The 16,236-nt window shown below is 39.2% G+C and overlaps 1 protein-coding gene across 1 annotated transcript in view; it reads right to left on the reverse strand.

Moving 5' to 3' along the window:
* Positions 1–16,236, reverse strand: part of MYLK (myosin light chain kinase) — a 223,972-nt gene that overhangs the window by 53,527 nt on the left and 154,209 nt on the right. Inside the window, exons 17-18 of the mRNA XM_009274992.2 lie at positions 12,344–12,460; positions 9,251–9,337 (exon numbers count right to left, since the gene is read on the reverse strand). Coding sequence (XP_009273267.2) covers positions 9,251–9,337; positions 12,344–12,460 — 204 coding nt within the window. The remainder of the gene's footprint in view (positions 1–9,250; positions 9,338–12,343; positions 12,461–16,236) is intronic.

A 16,236-nucleotide genomic window follows, 5' to 3' on the forward strand; every position in this document is an offset into this window, starting at 1 on the left:
TAGGATGTGTAATGAACCACCAGGTATTACATTTAGCCTGTAAGTGGAATAAATGCATGGTGTCCTTCCTAGCCCTGGAATAACTAAGGGCTATGCTTAAGACGGTTTAAAAGGCTCTCACCTCAATGAGGATTTCCATAGCAGCAAAGCAAAGAACATGAATCCATCACCTCATTCAGCTAGGATACTGCTTTTTATATGTAAATACAAAATTTTTGTTTAATTTTTAGTTTTTACCCAGCAGGACATTACATTCACTTAACTGAGGATATACCGACTGTCACTGGACTTCATCAAACCATGCAGATTGCAAAGGGTTGCTGGAAGGTCTGGCTGAATATCCTGTTTTGCAGACACAAATAGCCTTGAGCAGAAATGAAAGGAAGGAGCAGCGTGGAAGGGGGTAAGTACAAGGATGTGTCTCTGGATCTGTGAAGCTGACTTCTTTGGCTAATGGTGTACACTCCACTGTTCTTAGATCTTCCTTAAGAATACCAGCTCATCTCATGTATCTTTTTGAAACGCAACTTTTATTTCAAAAGCTGCTGGAGACAGTTAGTGAAAAAAATCTAATAAGATTACCCAAAGTTGACAAGGTCAAATGATTGTTTTCATTAAAATATTTGAGCCTCTTGGAAATGTTAGTTCAAGTCTGCCTCTGCTGCTCTTTAAAAAAAAGACAGTTTGTCTCTCTTTTGATATTTACATTGAAACAGGCTGAAGCTGAAAGCCAGCCTGGAAGAAAAAGGACATAGTATTTTCTCCTTAAATGAATCTGCCATCTAGAAACAACTTAATGTAAATATTACAAGGTTGGTATTTACAGAACTTTATAGGCAGGTTTGCCTCTTAGAGAGCTTGGGTGGGGGGCATGTGGAAACATAAACTAAAAAAGGGAAAGATCCCATACAGGCTGATAGCTGTGGGACATTTGGTTGTGCCGTTCTTTGCCCTGATGTTGAATTCGTGAGAGCAGATATGTTCAGAAGCCTCCGTCTTTCTTTTTTGTTTCCCTTTTTTGGAATTTTACTAAAAATAGGCATAGCCCTCCCCTGAAATGGCTCTCTGCACAACTTGCTTTCATAAAGCATGAAGTAAAGCTCCTACAGTTTGAAAAAAACATCAGTACTCAAGATCGCATTTCCAGCCAGTCCATAATTCCTACTGTCTTCCTTGAGGGACATGCCTAAAATTATGTGCATATCTTCTATAGTGATGGATTTCAGCACCTGGTAAAGAAGTACAATAAATACCTAACTCCGTTAACATAAGGAGCAAGACACTTCCCTGCTTCTGTCTGCTTGTGGAATAGCCTCATTTGAACTCAGGATAGGAGAAGGGTTAATGACGTACTCTAATAATATAGTCACATAGAAAACCATTTTCCCCTCATGCAAAACTTTTCAAGATTTCATCTTCTGAGAGGAACTACACTCTTTTTTTCAGAGTTTCCTTTAAGAGAAACCGAAAAAAGAAGTCATGTCTGTAACATGTCAGATATCATGGTAACAGGAATATTTATACAGGAGATGGAAAACCCAGATTCAAGTCTCTGCTCCTTCTTCCCCATCTCACTTGAATGCTTCAGATGTGTGGGATGTGACATTATGAAGTCTCTCTCTCCCACATGTAAATGAATCACAGTGTAACCTCCTTCAGACCCTTCTGGGGATAGATATCAGGGTCTGAATCAAAGGTGACTGTTGTCTGTAAAGCTTTACTACTCACAGCCATACTAGAAAGCATGGAGTGACTGAGACCTAGAAGTACAGAAAAAATAAAACACTTGGCTTTGTGGTCAATGCAATGAATTATTCAGTTGTATCCTTACTTCTGTCACAGACTTCCTTGATGGTACAAAAACTTATTACAGGTATTACTTAGCACAGACAAGATGAAATAGGAGAAAGATGATGGCTACAATTGTAGTAGAAAAAGACAACACATCATTACTTATGAATTTATTCATACATTCATGAACCTATGCTAATTGCTACAGAGAAAAATGACAGTGACAATGCACTAGCACCAGTAGCTTGAACACTTCATCAAGGTTTGAAAGCTTAAGCAGTTCTGCTTCATTGCTTCTCAAGGAGCAAATTCCTCATACTGTTTCCAAGTAACTGTTTAGTAGTTTATTATCTAAATACAATAAAATAGAAAGCAACTCTGGCTTAAATTTGACAACAAGCAGAAATTAGAAAACTAAATGCCATACAAGTCAGTTATTTGAGTTTGCGTGTTTCGGAGCAGTTTTTAATAGCTTTTATTTTTTTCATTAAAAACAACTGTCATTTCGTTGCAACATCCCATATTTAGTTTCTAAATCATGCAGAGATTGTCCTCTAATTGAAAAAAATCCAGCCTCCTCCTTCTCAAAAAAAAAAAAAAAAAAAAAAAATTCCAGGAAATACTCACTCTTGCATTCCAGTCAAGAGAGAGCTAGCATATACTAGCACACTCAGAGCTTCAATAATGCAACATAGTACACTGAAAGTAACTCAGTATTTTAAAACACCTCGGCTGGAGGAAGAAACAATTCCATAGCAGTTTAGGAGCACAGTGTTTGAGCAATTTCTGCAATTAAAGCAAATCTGAGTCGTGCAGAAGAGATCCAGTATCAAAGAGAGCTTACAAACAACCCAGGTCATGTGAATTCCACTAAAAACTCTGGTGGGAGCAAGACAACAATGTTAATTTCTTAAATATATATTTAATTTTCATATTTCTCATGTCCTGCGAGAACAGCTACAATTAGATGCTAAAATGCTGTGCCCATGTGTGTAAGAACAGCAATCTAAACCAGGTTAATAGCCTGCTACCCAGTCTATTAAGTAGGAAAATACTGTCAGGTCATTTGGACATTCAGGACCTCCAAGTTATTTCAGTGGGAAAAGCTAGGTGTTATGTGCTTTTGCACATTAATTAAACCAATGGATTTAGGTCCCTGTTTTATAGAGAAGAAACTTCAGTCAATGCTTCTCTTACATGCCTCAGATCTGCAATTTCTAGTCAATGACTTAACTGGGAATTAATGGTGCATGGCACCTCTTCTGTTTAAGGCCACGTTGCAAAAACTGTACTCATTTTTCTCTGCATGAGACAGTCAATAAACATTTCTGTCTTCTTCTGTCAACATACAGCTATGTAGGATGGACTGTATGAAAAACACATGGAAAATTCTGTTCTGTGCCAACATTAACTCAAAATGTCGGTATGGTGTGAGCTGTAAAGTAACCTGGCAGAGATTCAAAATGCATACCTGGCATTAGCTAAACAGTGCTGAACTGGGCATCAAGAAGAAGTGATTTACACAACAAATTAGTGTTTTCTCCATTGCTCTCTTTATACAATCTGTGGAGGCAACCAACCTTCAGAGTCACCAAGTTAAATCTTACATTGCCTTTTTACTTCAGCTAGTCTGGTTGGCCTTGTGCCCCAGCTATTTACCCTTGGACCCCAGTCCTGAGGAATAAGGTCAGCACCTTTCATTATTCAGAGTTTCAGAGAAATCATATCTAGGTCTTAAAAATAGCTCATGGCAATGTTATTTACATATACTAAAAGAGAAAGTTTCAGCTTCTCTTAGAAAAAAAAAGTTTATTTTTTTTCCTTGCAAAAGTTTGGTCAGAGGCTTTCCTGGCAAAGTAACTCATGTTGTTCCAACTCACTAAGTACTTGCACTCACTGTGCAGAAAATGTCTTGGTTCTTCTTGCAACAGCCAGGAGTAGAGCAGCATGGACCTTCTGGGAAATGAATGGGACTGAGAGAACTGGTTTGAATAGACTCATTGACCCTTAAAAGCATCTCAAGACTATCCCAAAGACCAAAGAGGACAGCAGCAGCACAGTCACCAGATCACAGCTGCTACACAGTGCTCTTATTTCTGCAATTAAAAGAACATCTCTGACCTGATTATTTACTTCCTTAGTAACTGAGTTCTTCCCTTAGAAAGTGGCAAGTTTTACACTGAGGACAAAACAGTCTGACATGAAAGGAAGATTTTGAAACATCTTCTATTCATCAGTGCTGTGTTTCATATTCTATTGATAGAATGGAAATCAAGAAAAAACTTGGGAGTGTTTACTGATTTATTTATATATTATCTAAACTGGACACATCAAGTTTAATGTTTAATGACATTTTCTTAAAATGGTGCTTGTAGACTTGGATTCTCTGATAAGATTGTTTATTAAAGAGTAAATAACAGAACCGTGTGCTAATCGCTTGGCCACTGACTCATAATTTTTCCATGGTAATTAAAATGCTTAGAATCCCACCCACTATGGAAAAGAATATATAAAATTATAAGGACTCCTGTCTGACATATTTACATTTGTGACATGCTGCTTCAGAGATGCCACCGCTCAGCCTTGCATTCAAGTACCAACAACGCTGAGAAATCAGAAAAGAATATAAAAATTATAAGGACTCCTGTCTGACATATTTACATTTGTGACATGCTGCTTCAGAGATGCCACCGCTCAGCCTTGCATTCAAGTACCAACAACGCTGAGAAATCAGATCTGGGAAGATAACAGTGCAGCATTCCAGAGGACTTGATCTGGACAGTGTCAGTGGCAACATTTTATTAACAACTGTCAGCAAGAGAATGCAGCGTTACTTAACCAAAAATGTGTTTGACAGGAAATCAAACAGATTTTATATAGTAGCAGATATAAAAGATGTATATCAGCAAGATTTTTCCATGGTAATTAAAATGCTTAGAATCCCACCCACTATGGAAAAGAATATATAAAATTATAAGGACTCCTGTCTGACATATTTACATTTGTGACATGCTGCTTCAGAGATGCCACCGCTCAGCCTTGCATTCAAGTACCAACAACGCTGAGAAATCAGATCTGGGAAGATAACAGTGCAGCATTCCAGAGGACTTGATCTGGACAGTGTCAGTGGCAACATTTTATTAACAACTGTCAGCAAGAGAATGCAGCGTTACTTAACCAAAAATGTGTTTGACAGGAAATCAAACAGATTTTATATAGTAGCAGATATAAAAGATGTATATCAGCAAGATACCAAATACTGCTAAGTAATGTATTTTGGGCCCCTTTACTTGAAGGTGTGTGGAGGAAGTTCTTTTCTTTGACGTAACTTTATTTTTCACTGAACAGAAGAACTTACATTTGTGCAATCGAACTCTGTGCTGGGTCATCCCTTCAATGTATGTGGTTTGGATATGAGAACAGCGGGTTTAACAAGTGTATTACTCAGACGAGGGAATCCAGGATATCCTGTTAGGTTTTCATACCACTGATTATGACAGGTGATAGTTGCCATTTCGTAATATTTACTGGAAGGAGTGCTGTGCATTAGCCCTACAAAAAACAGTGGGCATTTCTTTCCAAACACTTTAATCCAATGCTTAGATTTAGGAGGGTTGTTTTCTAAAGCATTAAAGCCAATTCTTTTCTCAGTAGCAATGATTGGGATAAAGTTTCTTCCTACTATAGTAAAGTTATGTTGCTCTGCTCAGCCTGGTGAAATTTAAGAAATAACATCTAACTGTTGTAATATGCCTTTTCCCCCAGTACATCTTGAAAAAACAACTTTGAAAAAAAATCTGCCTTTTGGAAAACTCATGTTTTATGTAAATTTTTGGGATGTCAGTTTAAAAAAATCTATAGTATTTTGGATGTGGCATGCAAACTACTCACAAGACTGAGGATCAAGAAAGTTGGGCTCTAGGCCTGCAAATGAATACGTGATCTTGGGCTAATTGCTCAAGCTATGATTTACTGCTGTTTTGGTCCTCAGCATAACACACATTAAGGAAGAAAAAATTTTAGGAAGTGTGGAGTAGTAATAGATTTTTTAAAAAAGAGAATATTTCTTTATAAACCATCAAATCCTTATTTACTCTTAAAAAAACCTCAGGAAGCACTTTGATTTTTTCCACAGTCTGTTGGGCCAAGAATATTTATTTAATAGGGACTGATGATTTTGCTGGTGGCCTTGGTAATTTAAGCAATTCCCTTTAAGCCTAATTTGAAGTAACTTCTAATTTCAATGGGAATTGGGTGCCCACATCCCTTTACGGAAGATGCTTTCAAAGCTCCCTAGAGAAATGTTCAAGTGGTGAGAATTTTTAGCTTAGTACTTCTGCTGCAGGGTTATGTCAAACTAGAAGACCCTTATATTATCCACTGATTGTTCTGGCATAGCATGGAGTATGCAGTATGATAAATAATGAAAGGTTCCAATTTTCCACTGCCTCTTCTAGTCTTTTCTATCTGTGCAGAAGAAACATAACACTTTATTATTCTAACTCAGTAGCATTTCACATCCACCTAGCAACGACACAAGTGACAAAGCCTAAGTCAGTACAGTCAGTGAAGAATGAACCAATTCCAACATTAAAAAAAGAAGCGTCCTTCCTCCGTTCTTCCTCAGGATTGATTTCACTCAGATTCAAAGCTGGATCTGTTTGTTATTCTCAGAAACATTATTATTTATTCTATGTATCATTACAGAGTTGCATTCTGCAGAGTCATAATTATTACTAAATTCTGGTGACAGAATATTAATTGTAAGCAGAAAGAAATACATCGTAATTTTCCTAATTTGCTGTCATGGGAGCAATCTCTCTGCACGTAAACACTGCAAGCATCCACTCAGAGATATCGTTAAACATTGAATGCTATAAAGCTGCCTTCATAGATGTTTTTCTGAGAATAACTGCGTATTGTAAACCAAAATCTAGTATGTATTGCATTTCAAAAGAGGTAATGCCCAAAATATTACTTACTATTGGATTTCTGTAGCTTACAAAGCCCAAGCTTCTAGTAATAAAATAACGTTGCCAGAATGAGCAGTCAAATGACCTGGGTCAGCAACTATTCTCACAGCGAGACAAATTCTACAGATTAACGTACTGACAACATTCATTCTCTTTCACAAAAAGAAATGTATTGATCTTTGCTTTCAGGAGCTAAAATTTAATTACTTTCCTGAAGGTTTCTACTAGGGCAAAAAACAAGGATCACTTATAATTTATCTGAAGGGAGAAAAGGTTGACATAGCTGCTAACCATGAAATTTGACTTGCATTTTCTTACAGAAAATGGAAAATATGGATTTTTTTTCTCCTGAGAAGTATTTCTAAAAATGACAGAGTATATATCTTCTGTACCCCATATAGTATATACCGTCATGACTGAATTCACTATTCAAAATTCAGAAGTTATTCAGTGGGATTATTAGGAATTTTTGTTCTCTATTTCTTCAATATCATTCCTTACACTCTGCTTGCCATTAGGACTGTTGGTGAATTGATGTGGCAACAAAGACTAGAAGAGATCAGAGTAAAAATTTATCTCCTTATTAGATTGGGACATCTTACTTCACAGTCATTCTTTATTAACCTTCTTTTCGAGAGAAATACAGTAAAGATGCACAAATATCTGACTCGTTAAGTCATTCTTTTTCAGGTAAGGAACTTTAAAATCTCTATATCTGAAAGGGATTTCGGTTTAAATTGAAACTGTCAAGTCTACTGGATCAGTTTTGTATATTTTGCCCCTGACAAACGTACAAATATAACACTCATTTCAGGCAGACAGATACCGACAGTCCTCAGAGACTGAGGCTGAGATGTTAAAAACCACCTGTGGAATCTCTGCAGCCAAATCCTTTTAAAATTAAATATGTATTTTTCCACAGTTTTCCAAAAGCTCTTCCAAAGCCCAGCTTCCTAACATTCTCTCTGGTTACCTTGATGTTTTCAGTGCAACAGGAAAGATGTTTTAAAGGTATTTTGAAAAAAGAGCTTATGAGAAGTTCAAGAACTTTAAACACTGATACAATACACCATGGAGCAACCTTAAGAAAACCATTCACCATTATTTCAACCTTCTTTTCCCAATCATTTCTGAAGCCAGAGTTGCTAGCTTCTGTTTTGCTATCTATATCCAATTTCCACTAAAATCAACAGCAAGACAAGCAGTGATTTCAGCAAGATGTGGATCAGGTCATATATCCACATATTTAGACTTAGTTCCCAACTCACACTTTCTCCTGGGAAAGCTGCAATTGATAACACTGCTGGGAGGATCAGAGGAAATGTATGCGTTTGTGTGCATGGAAAACACTATTCAAAACTCTATCCCGTGGAGCTTTAAATGGCTTTAAAACTTTCTTTTCTATTGATGTTCAAGAACAAAATAATTGTTCCTAATTGCTATTATTTACAGTATTTGAAGCTCAGGTGCAGAGGTGGAGCATGTCGGTGTGACCCTTCCCACACCTCCAAATGATTGGCTGGAGGGAAAGTTATAATGCTCAGCCAGCAACTCGGAAATAGCTGCAGCCCAGGGCATAGCTCTAAGCCAACAATTCCAGAAGCACAATTATTACCTGTGATCATCAATCAGTACAAAACTGCACTGAGTCCTGCTGAAAGCAGCTGAAAATGTTCCATGCTGGAAAATCAGATTATAGTTTATTTCTTTTTTTTTTGAGAGAGAGAGCTGGATAAAATATTTCATGTTTCCATTAGAACTGTGTCTTTACATCTTTTTTAGGAACTCACATGGGGGACATCTTAGGTAGACAACTTTCAAAGTCCAGTGTTTGATTTAAGAGATATTTGTATCCCATGGACATGTCTTAATTTCAAAAGTAGTAGTGGTATTAGGAATTTCTAAACTGACATTATTGCGCTGCCTTTACCATTTAAAGTTTCCTCTTAATCAAATGCATGTATGCAGAGTAGCAAACATGGGAATTTATGGCTGATTGTTATTTCAGAAAGCATTAAAAGCAAGTAAAGCATTTAGGCTTAAAACAAGGAATGTAAAATTCACCAAACTACTCCCCATGGTCATGGAAAAAAGGACAGACTATGCTACAGGACATTTCAGTCAAGATACCTTGCCTACCAATGGTAAGACAGTATATCGTCTACACAGGACACAACACGAAGCAAACTACTCGAGAATTTCTGTGCTCTTTGGGAGGCAGCCAAAAATAAATCTGTGTCGTTAAGTTCATTGCACCATTATGGAGAACTGAGAATAGAGCGGGCTAGGTCTGAACTCACAGTTTCAGCACTTACTTCTAATCCCCACAAGGCAAAAACTCATTTCACATGACTTATGTGCAAGGGTTAAAGAAACAGCACAAGCTTCTGATACCATGCCTGCAAATAGAAGGGAACGACCACAGAATCCCAAAGCACTCTTCTGTTTCCGGTGAAAAGGAAGTAATCAAAATCACTGTCACTTACTCTCTGTTGGCAGCACAGGGGGAAGCGTGGTCTTAGGCTTCTTGGTCTTCTTCTCAGTAGGCTTTGAGGTCTTTGTGGATGAGGCATCTGCAATCAAAACAAATAATAAAACACAAATCCTATTTAAAAATCAGTAATGAAAAAGCTGCACATTAACATCAGTTTGGTTTGGATCTTTCTGCAAAGTTAGAGGAAATTACTGTCCTTTTGGTTTTTAAGAAAGATTTTCTGCACGGACTTGCTGGAGAATGTCACATTCTAAAAGGAAGAGGGAGCAGAGAGGGAGAAGCCCTCTATGAAAGCAGCTGCACTGAGAACCTGAGAAAGCAACTAGACAAGAGGCACCATCTAAGCTGATAGGTCTATTTTAACTGAATAGAACAAAGTACAATGTGCACAAAGCTGCTTTAGGCAGTGCATGGAAGAGGGAAACAGAGGCATATTTGAAGCATCATTTCATCCAAAAGAATCTCTTGCCACGTCAGTCTTCTATTCCATTGTCTATGTGATCTATATAGATGAACGCATTTTGAAAAGTAGCATTTCCTCCATATGTTTAAATCTTTCCAAGAAGATATGATTATACATTGGTTCATTCCTAAAAAAACGGCAAAAGGGACACCACAGGACTCAAGTTTGCTGGATTTCATTATTCTCAAGATTGCACAGCTCGTATCCAGCAACTACTCAGCACGGCAGGCTCCACTAACAGCTGAGAGTCAATACAAGCTCTCTTCTATGTGTATCCCATATGACATAGACACATATAACTAGAAAGTGCAACCTTTTTTCAGCAAGGTTATCGCAGGTCGAGCATGTCATATAATGCAAATCCTAATAAGCTCCACATGTCAGATTGTTTGATCCTGACATTTCTCTTTGGAAGAAAGATCCCAAATCTGGATTGTGATCTCCGCAATAGCTGTATCAATTTATAGCTTTCAAATATTCAGCCTTCAGGGGATTTGTGCATGAGATAGCTGTTTGAAATTTAGTTACCAGACAAAAGATAACAAAAGTTGTGGAACCACCTATTTCAATCACCTACTTCTAGGTGCCAGAGCATGAAAGTTGGTCTAAGTTTCCTAAAAAGTTAACAGGGGAAGACAGAATCTCCTAGCAAACAATTCAGAGCATAAGGCTGTGCTAGATCTGAGTTCAGACACTCAGATTCTACAGATTTGTCCCTGAGCTACTTTGACAACTGAGGTAAAATACTCCTCCGATCTGATTTGAGTCCATGGGGCCAAAATGAATACAATGGTATTTATGGTTACTTGTTGAGTCTAAAAATCAGCATCTGGGATGCTGACAGCAGACTGAGTAGAAGGGAGCAATTTTAATTGTTGGTTTAGATCACAATTCTAATTTAAAAATAACAGTCATCTCCTCTGCCAGTCACAGACACGGGATATCAAATGGCGTCTCTCCTAAATAGCTGGAGTTCGCTGCAGTGTCATTCCTCAAAAACCTTTTCTCAGCCATACAAAGCAGCATGCCAGTAGGGAATGGAAGCCAGTATCAAGGTAAGGAATGTGGTCATTCTGGTGTCCAGTATTATGTGAGCAGATAGCTCCTAACACCATGGGTGCCACTATCAGGGTGAGCCAGACAGCTGATGTAACGCCATTCATGTCATCATGCAATGAATATGTCATGAGCTGACAGCCTCCCATGATCAAGACTTTGCAAGCCAAAGTCTACCTCCAGCCTCCTAGAACATGCATTGCCCAGCAGGAATTTGGAAGTGGGAAATATGCTAAGGGAGGCTTCAGGAAGAAAAGCAACTACTTGAAGGAGATCAGAAGATAAAGTCAAAGGAAAAAACACACAGCTGACTGAGACATTTAAAAGATGATAGGGCAGCTCTGGAGAACTATTGTGTGCTAAGCACTTGATGATCTGATCCTTTAACCCTCTGAATCCGTGGTAATTAAGGTGTTACAGGGTACTAGATTTTGCTTAAAGCCTCTTCTTGATAGTCTTCTTTGAACTTCAGTGCTGGTAAAATGTATTACTTTAAATTATGGAAATATAAACAATAGCTTATCAAATATCTAAGCCAGACTACGTTGTGACCATGGTATCATGGAAGGTGCCATTACAGGAACCAATAAAATTAATTGTAATTATATGTATAATTAATTCCTTTTCCAGCTACATGAAGATTGACCCTTACTGATGGAGTTACAGGATTATGTTCTTACCTTGTGTCATGCTACATTAGGAAAACAAATAATAGTTTTCTTTTCTAGACCTCCTGCTCCAAATAACACATCTGCAACACAGCTGTGAAGGCTTAGTACCCAAGATCTATGTTATTGGGCTTGTTGTTTAGTTTTGTGTTCTTTTTAGTTACAATGGAAAGTATCAGAGTATTCAAGGATGAGCTCACCAGAAGGTGAGCTCATAAGAAGCACATTTGGTTACTTAAAGTCACTTAAAGTCCATGGCAGTTTTAAAAGTCTGTGCTCTCAACCTCATGACAAAATATTTGCCCAAGGCCAACACTACTTGGCAAGAGTACAGTGTCATCAGCATGACTAAGGCTGAAAACTGGTACCTCAGTCAGCAAATTTTCCATGTTCTAAGACTATGGCATACAAGGGAGGTTGAGCTGCTAATTTGTTTATTTTTACTCACTTCCACTAGAAAAAAACAAATGACCAAATGTCATTGAATGCAAAGAATTGTAAAGTTCTAGACTGAGAAATGTGCCATACATAGTCCTGAGGCAGACCAGTACCCAGGCTCACACCCTGAATTCTTACATGCTCTTAAAGAATGCATACAGCTCAGAAGCAAATATTCATGGGTTCAACTTACTGCTCTAAAATCCTTGTAGAAATACAGTGGGCAGCAGGAGAACATAGAATATTCCACAAAGCAGCCAGAGCCCTTGGCTCTGTACTGTCTCTCTGCTCATGCTCCTTTATGGTAGACATTGAATTACATATTGACCGAAAAGTGCAGGAGGGAAGGGGGCAGAGTTCTTTTTTGTGTATGTGGTTCATAAAGGCTGGTATAGGGAAATACAGGGGGGAAGGAGGAAGTTCTAAGGAAGGGTTTTCCCATATCCAGCGAAGTACTTACCTTCTACCAGCACTTTGCAAGCACATTCAGCTCTTCCTGCTGCATTCTCAGCTATGCATTTGTATTCACCCCTATCTTCAGGCATGGCCTTCTCAATGGTAAGTGAACACAGTGTCCCTAATACAAAGGAAGGAGAGATCAAATGGATGTTATGTTGCAGTTCACAAAAACCTTAGTGCTATTAAGGAACAGAATGCATCAAATGATTCAATCTTTTACTACAGGTGATCTTCACTGCTAGAAAAAGATGTTTTGGCCTTAAAAATTCAACATCAGAATTGGAACCTTATTAATGCTAAATAAAATAAAAACACATTGATAGATAAATTGAATCTTATTGCTGCTCCCTAGGATACTCAAAGCTGTCCCTGCAGCCCTAAAGTGGTTAATGGATGAGGGTAGAGAAGACCCAGAGCAGAATCTCTGCTGCTGTTCTTTGTCTTATAGCAGGGATAAGAAGTCCTCATTCTGACGGTCTTTTTCCAAAACTGCTAGTAGTTTAGGACTGTAAATAAGAGGGCTTCTGTCAAGGGGCCATCTGCAATATTTTGATTCAGCCTTATCTCTAGCACTCCCGTGAGCATCCACGTGTGAAAGTAGAACTTCAGCTTAGTGCCCAACTTTAGAAACGACACTGAGAGCCATTTTCTTTTTGCTTTAATTACTCAGAGATTGTAAAACATCTGTTAGAAAGTCCAATATATCAGTGGCAATCAAATTTGTCACTGCAACAAATCCATTTCTTTTCAAACAAAAAAGCAAAATTTGACTTCATTGGGTTTGCAGAAACAGGATGCGACATAAGCTCTGTAGTTACCAAGGGAAGCTTGGTATGACCCAAGGGAAACACATTTCCTCTTAAAAAATAAAACTCTGTGAACCAAAACAGAAGCTGTTCCCACTAGTTGGGGGATGAGGAAGGAGAACTATGGTTCACCTAATCTCTTACGCTCACTTGCATTGCTTGGAGCAACAAAGTACTTTGCTCCCCGGGGGAGAATCCCAATTAAAACACTCCAGACTTTCCCCTTCCAAATATCCCTCATTAAGTGAGGGTGAAGTGTGGGCTTACTTTCTCCTTCCTCACTGGAAAGCCTGGCCTGTCCCCTAAATACAGCCCGAGGCATTGTGCACTTCCACCCATTGCTGTTAGCTTGTCTAGAATGCCTCTACCCTCCACCTATTTCAGCCGCAGTAATACCTTCCCCCCCTCCTCCATCTACCTTTCTCACAGTCTCTCCTAAATAATGGCAAGATTGGATAGATGATCTTTTTTAGACGTTTCCCCTGTGTCCTGAGACGTAAGGAAATTTCCCAGCATCTCTTGCTATTTGCCACTTTTCTCTCTATGTTAACTGGAGGCTGCCTTCCGCTTTTCAGAATGCCTGATCCCAAGCTCCCCATCAAATATATCCCTTGTGATGTGGGAGATGGCACAGGCACAGATGACACTGGTCCTTGGAAAGGACCTTGAAAGGTCCTTGAAAAGAACATCCCTTTATCAGAAGAACTTTGAGAGTTTACTGGCTCCCCTTGGAGACTAGACCTCAGTTCTGGCATGACAATTATGCTTTGGCATTCAGATTTTCCCTCATTGTAGAACTGGATGTTATTATTCAAGACAAATCTTATAAAAACCATTTAAATGGTTCTCAACAAATTTGGTTTGCCAGACACACACAAGGGTTAGAAGAAAATGAGTTTTTCCCACCTCCTTATCCTCCACAAAACCAAGAAGCTCTAAATAATGACAATTTTCCCCCTGAGAAACAATGTGAAAACTATCTCAGAAGAGAACTGACCCCTCACTCACATGTGCTGTGCTCAGCCAACCACAGGGTGAAAAGAAAAGCCACGTGCCTTCTCTGAGGCAACTCATCTTCGTGAGTCAGGCTGAGCAAAAAATGTCAGGAGCTGCTGTTCCATTCCAAATGGAGGAGGGACACTAGAAAAGTATTCTTGCAGGCCTCTAGCAAATATAAATTCACGTGTCTGCTGTTTAAAGAGACAACTGGAGAGCAAGCCAAAGATAACTTCCAGTCTAAGAATTTGTATAAATCTATATAACATGATTAGAAAAGATCACACATTAGAACCTAAAAATGCTATTGCAAAAGAACATAAACTATGGAACAAAGACACATACATATGAGGGAGATCTTTGGCCACCTTGCTGCAGGGAAGGAGTCTGGTTTGTAAGGATAACTGGATCGTTAAGGGACTGGAACAAAGCAGCATTTACTTTAGTTTTTGCTGGAGTTTTCTACCTGCTTAAAAGCCCTTCCTCACCTGCATGCTAATCAGCTCATTGAAGACTAATGTGACATAGGGTCATTCCTCACCACTCATACTGTTGCAGCGTTGTCCATAGAGCATACTGCAGCAATATGTTAACACCTTATGAGAAACACTTCCTTATGCAGCATATACGAACAGAAACATCCCACCCTAACAATAAGTCATTCCCCACACTTATACTAAAATCTAGAAGCAAATCCTAGGCTTTTCTCATGAAGATCCTTGACTTGCTATGCGCATTCAGTGCTGTGTTAGTTTTGCTTTTAGAATCTAGCCCTGGCCCGGCTGCATGGCAGGGGTGTGATTGAAGCTGCATTTGGCTTATTCCACTGGAAGCAGAGTCCTCATGAAATAATGTCAGTCTTACTCATTCCAAAAGAATATATGTCTTGAATTTTAATGAAGTTATTTTGTGAGAAGGAGGATGAAGGAAATCTATTTTTTCAAGGGCTGCATCCTTTTCCTCCTGACTTCCACCCCCCTGCAGCTTCCAAAAGATATATGTCTTGAATTTTAATGAAGTTATTTTGTGAGAAGGAGGATGAAGGAAATCTATTTTTTCAAGGGCTGCATCCTTTTCCTCCTGACTTCCACCCCCCTGCAGCAATAATCTGCATCCTATTTGCCTCCACTTCTCCATACTCCCCAGCAACTACACTGCAACAGCACATACAAAGTACATGGGGATTGCTGGGCTTGTTGCTACCACCAGATGCAATGGTGGTATTCTGCCCTCAGTGGAGGAGTGAAGGAGAAATGAGATAATTTGTGTCAGTAGGGAAGTGATCGTGCCCCTCTACTTGGCACTGGTGAGGCTGCACCTCGAATAGTGTGTTCAGTTTTGGGCCCCTCACTACAAGAAGGACGTTGAGGTGCTGGATCATGTCCAGAGAAGGGCAACGAAGCTGGTGAAGGATCTGGAGAACAAGTCTTACAAGGAGCGGCTGAGGGAACTGGGGTTGTTTAGCCTGGAGAAAAGGAGGCTGAGGGGAGACCTTCTCACTCTCTACAACTACCTGAAAGGAGGTTGTAGCGAGGGGGGTGTCGGTCTCTTCTCCCAAGTAACAAGCGATAGGACGAGAGGAAACGGCCTCAAGTTGCGCCAGGGGAGGTTTAGATTGGACGTGAGGAAAAATTTCTTTACTGAAAGAGTGGTGAAACATTGGAACAGGCTGCCCAGGGAAGTGGTTGAGTCCCCATCCCTGGAAGTATTTAAAAGACGTGTAGATGAGGCGCTTAGGGACATGGTTTGGTGGGTGGTGGTGTTGGGTTGACGGTTGGACTCGATGATCTTAGAGGTCTTTTCCAACCTTAATGATTCTATGATTCTTTCTTTAGCCACTAGTTTTCATGAAACTGTGGACTACTAGGACTTAGTGTGAAATTGGCCAATGGTTGAAAAAACTATTAGCCAGTCTGGGTCAGCAGTATAAGGGGAGGCTGAGAGAGCACATGGCTGTATAAACCTCATTTTGTTAGAAAACCAGAAAAAAAAACCCAAACAGGCAAAAACCTGATGAGATTTCGTAAGGACAGGAAACTCCCCAATAGGCCTATGTTCTGTGATCTAGAGCTACAGTCAATTCCCGAGGCTA

This window comes from Aptenodytes forsteri, unplaced genomic scaffold (assembly GCF_000699145.1).
Source record: "Aptenodytes forsteri isolate BGI_AS27 unplaced genomic scaffold, ASM69914v1 Scaffold255, whole genome shotgun sequence".
NCBI lineage: Eukaryota > Metazoa > Chordata > Aves > Sphenisciformes > Spheniscidae > Aptenodytes > Aptenodytes forsteri.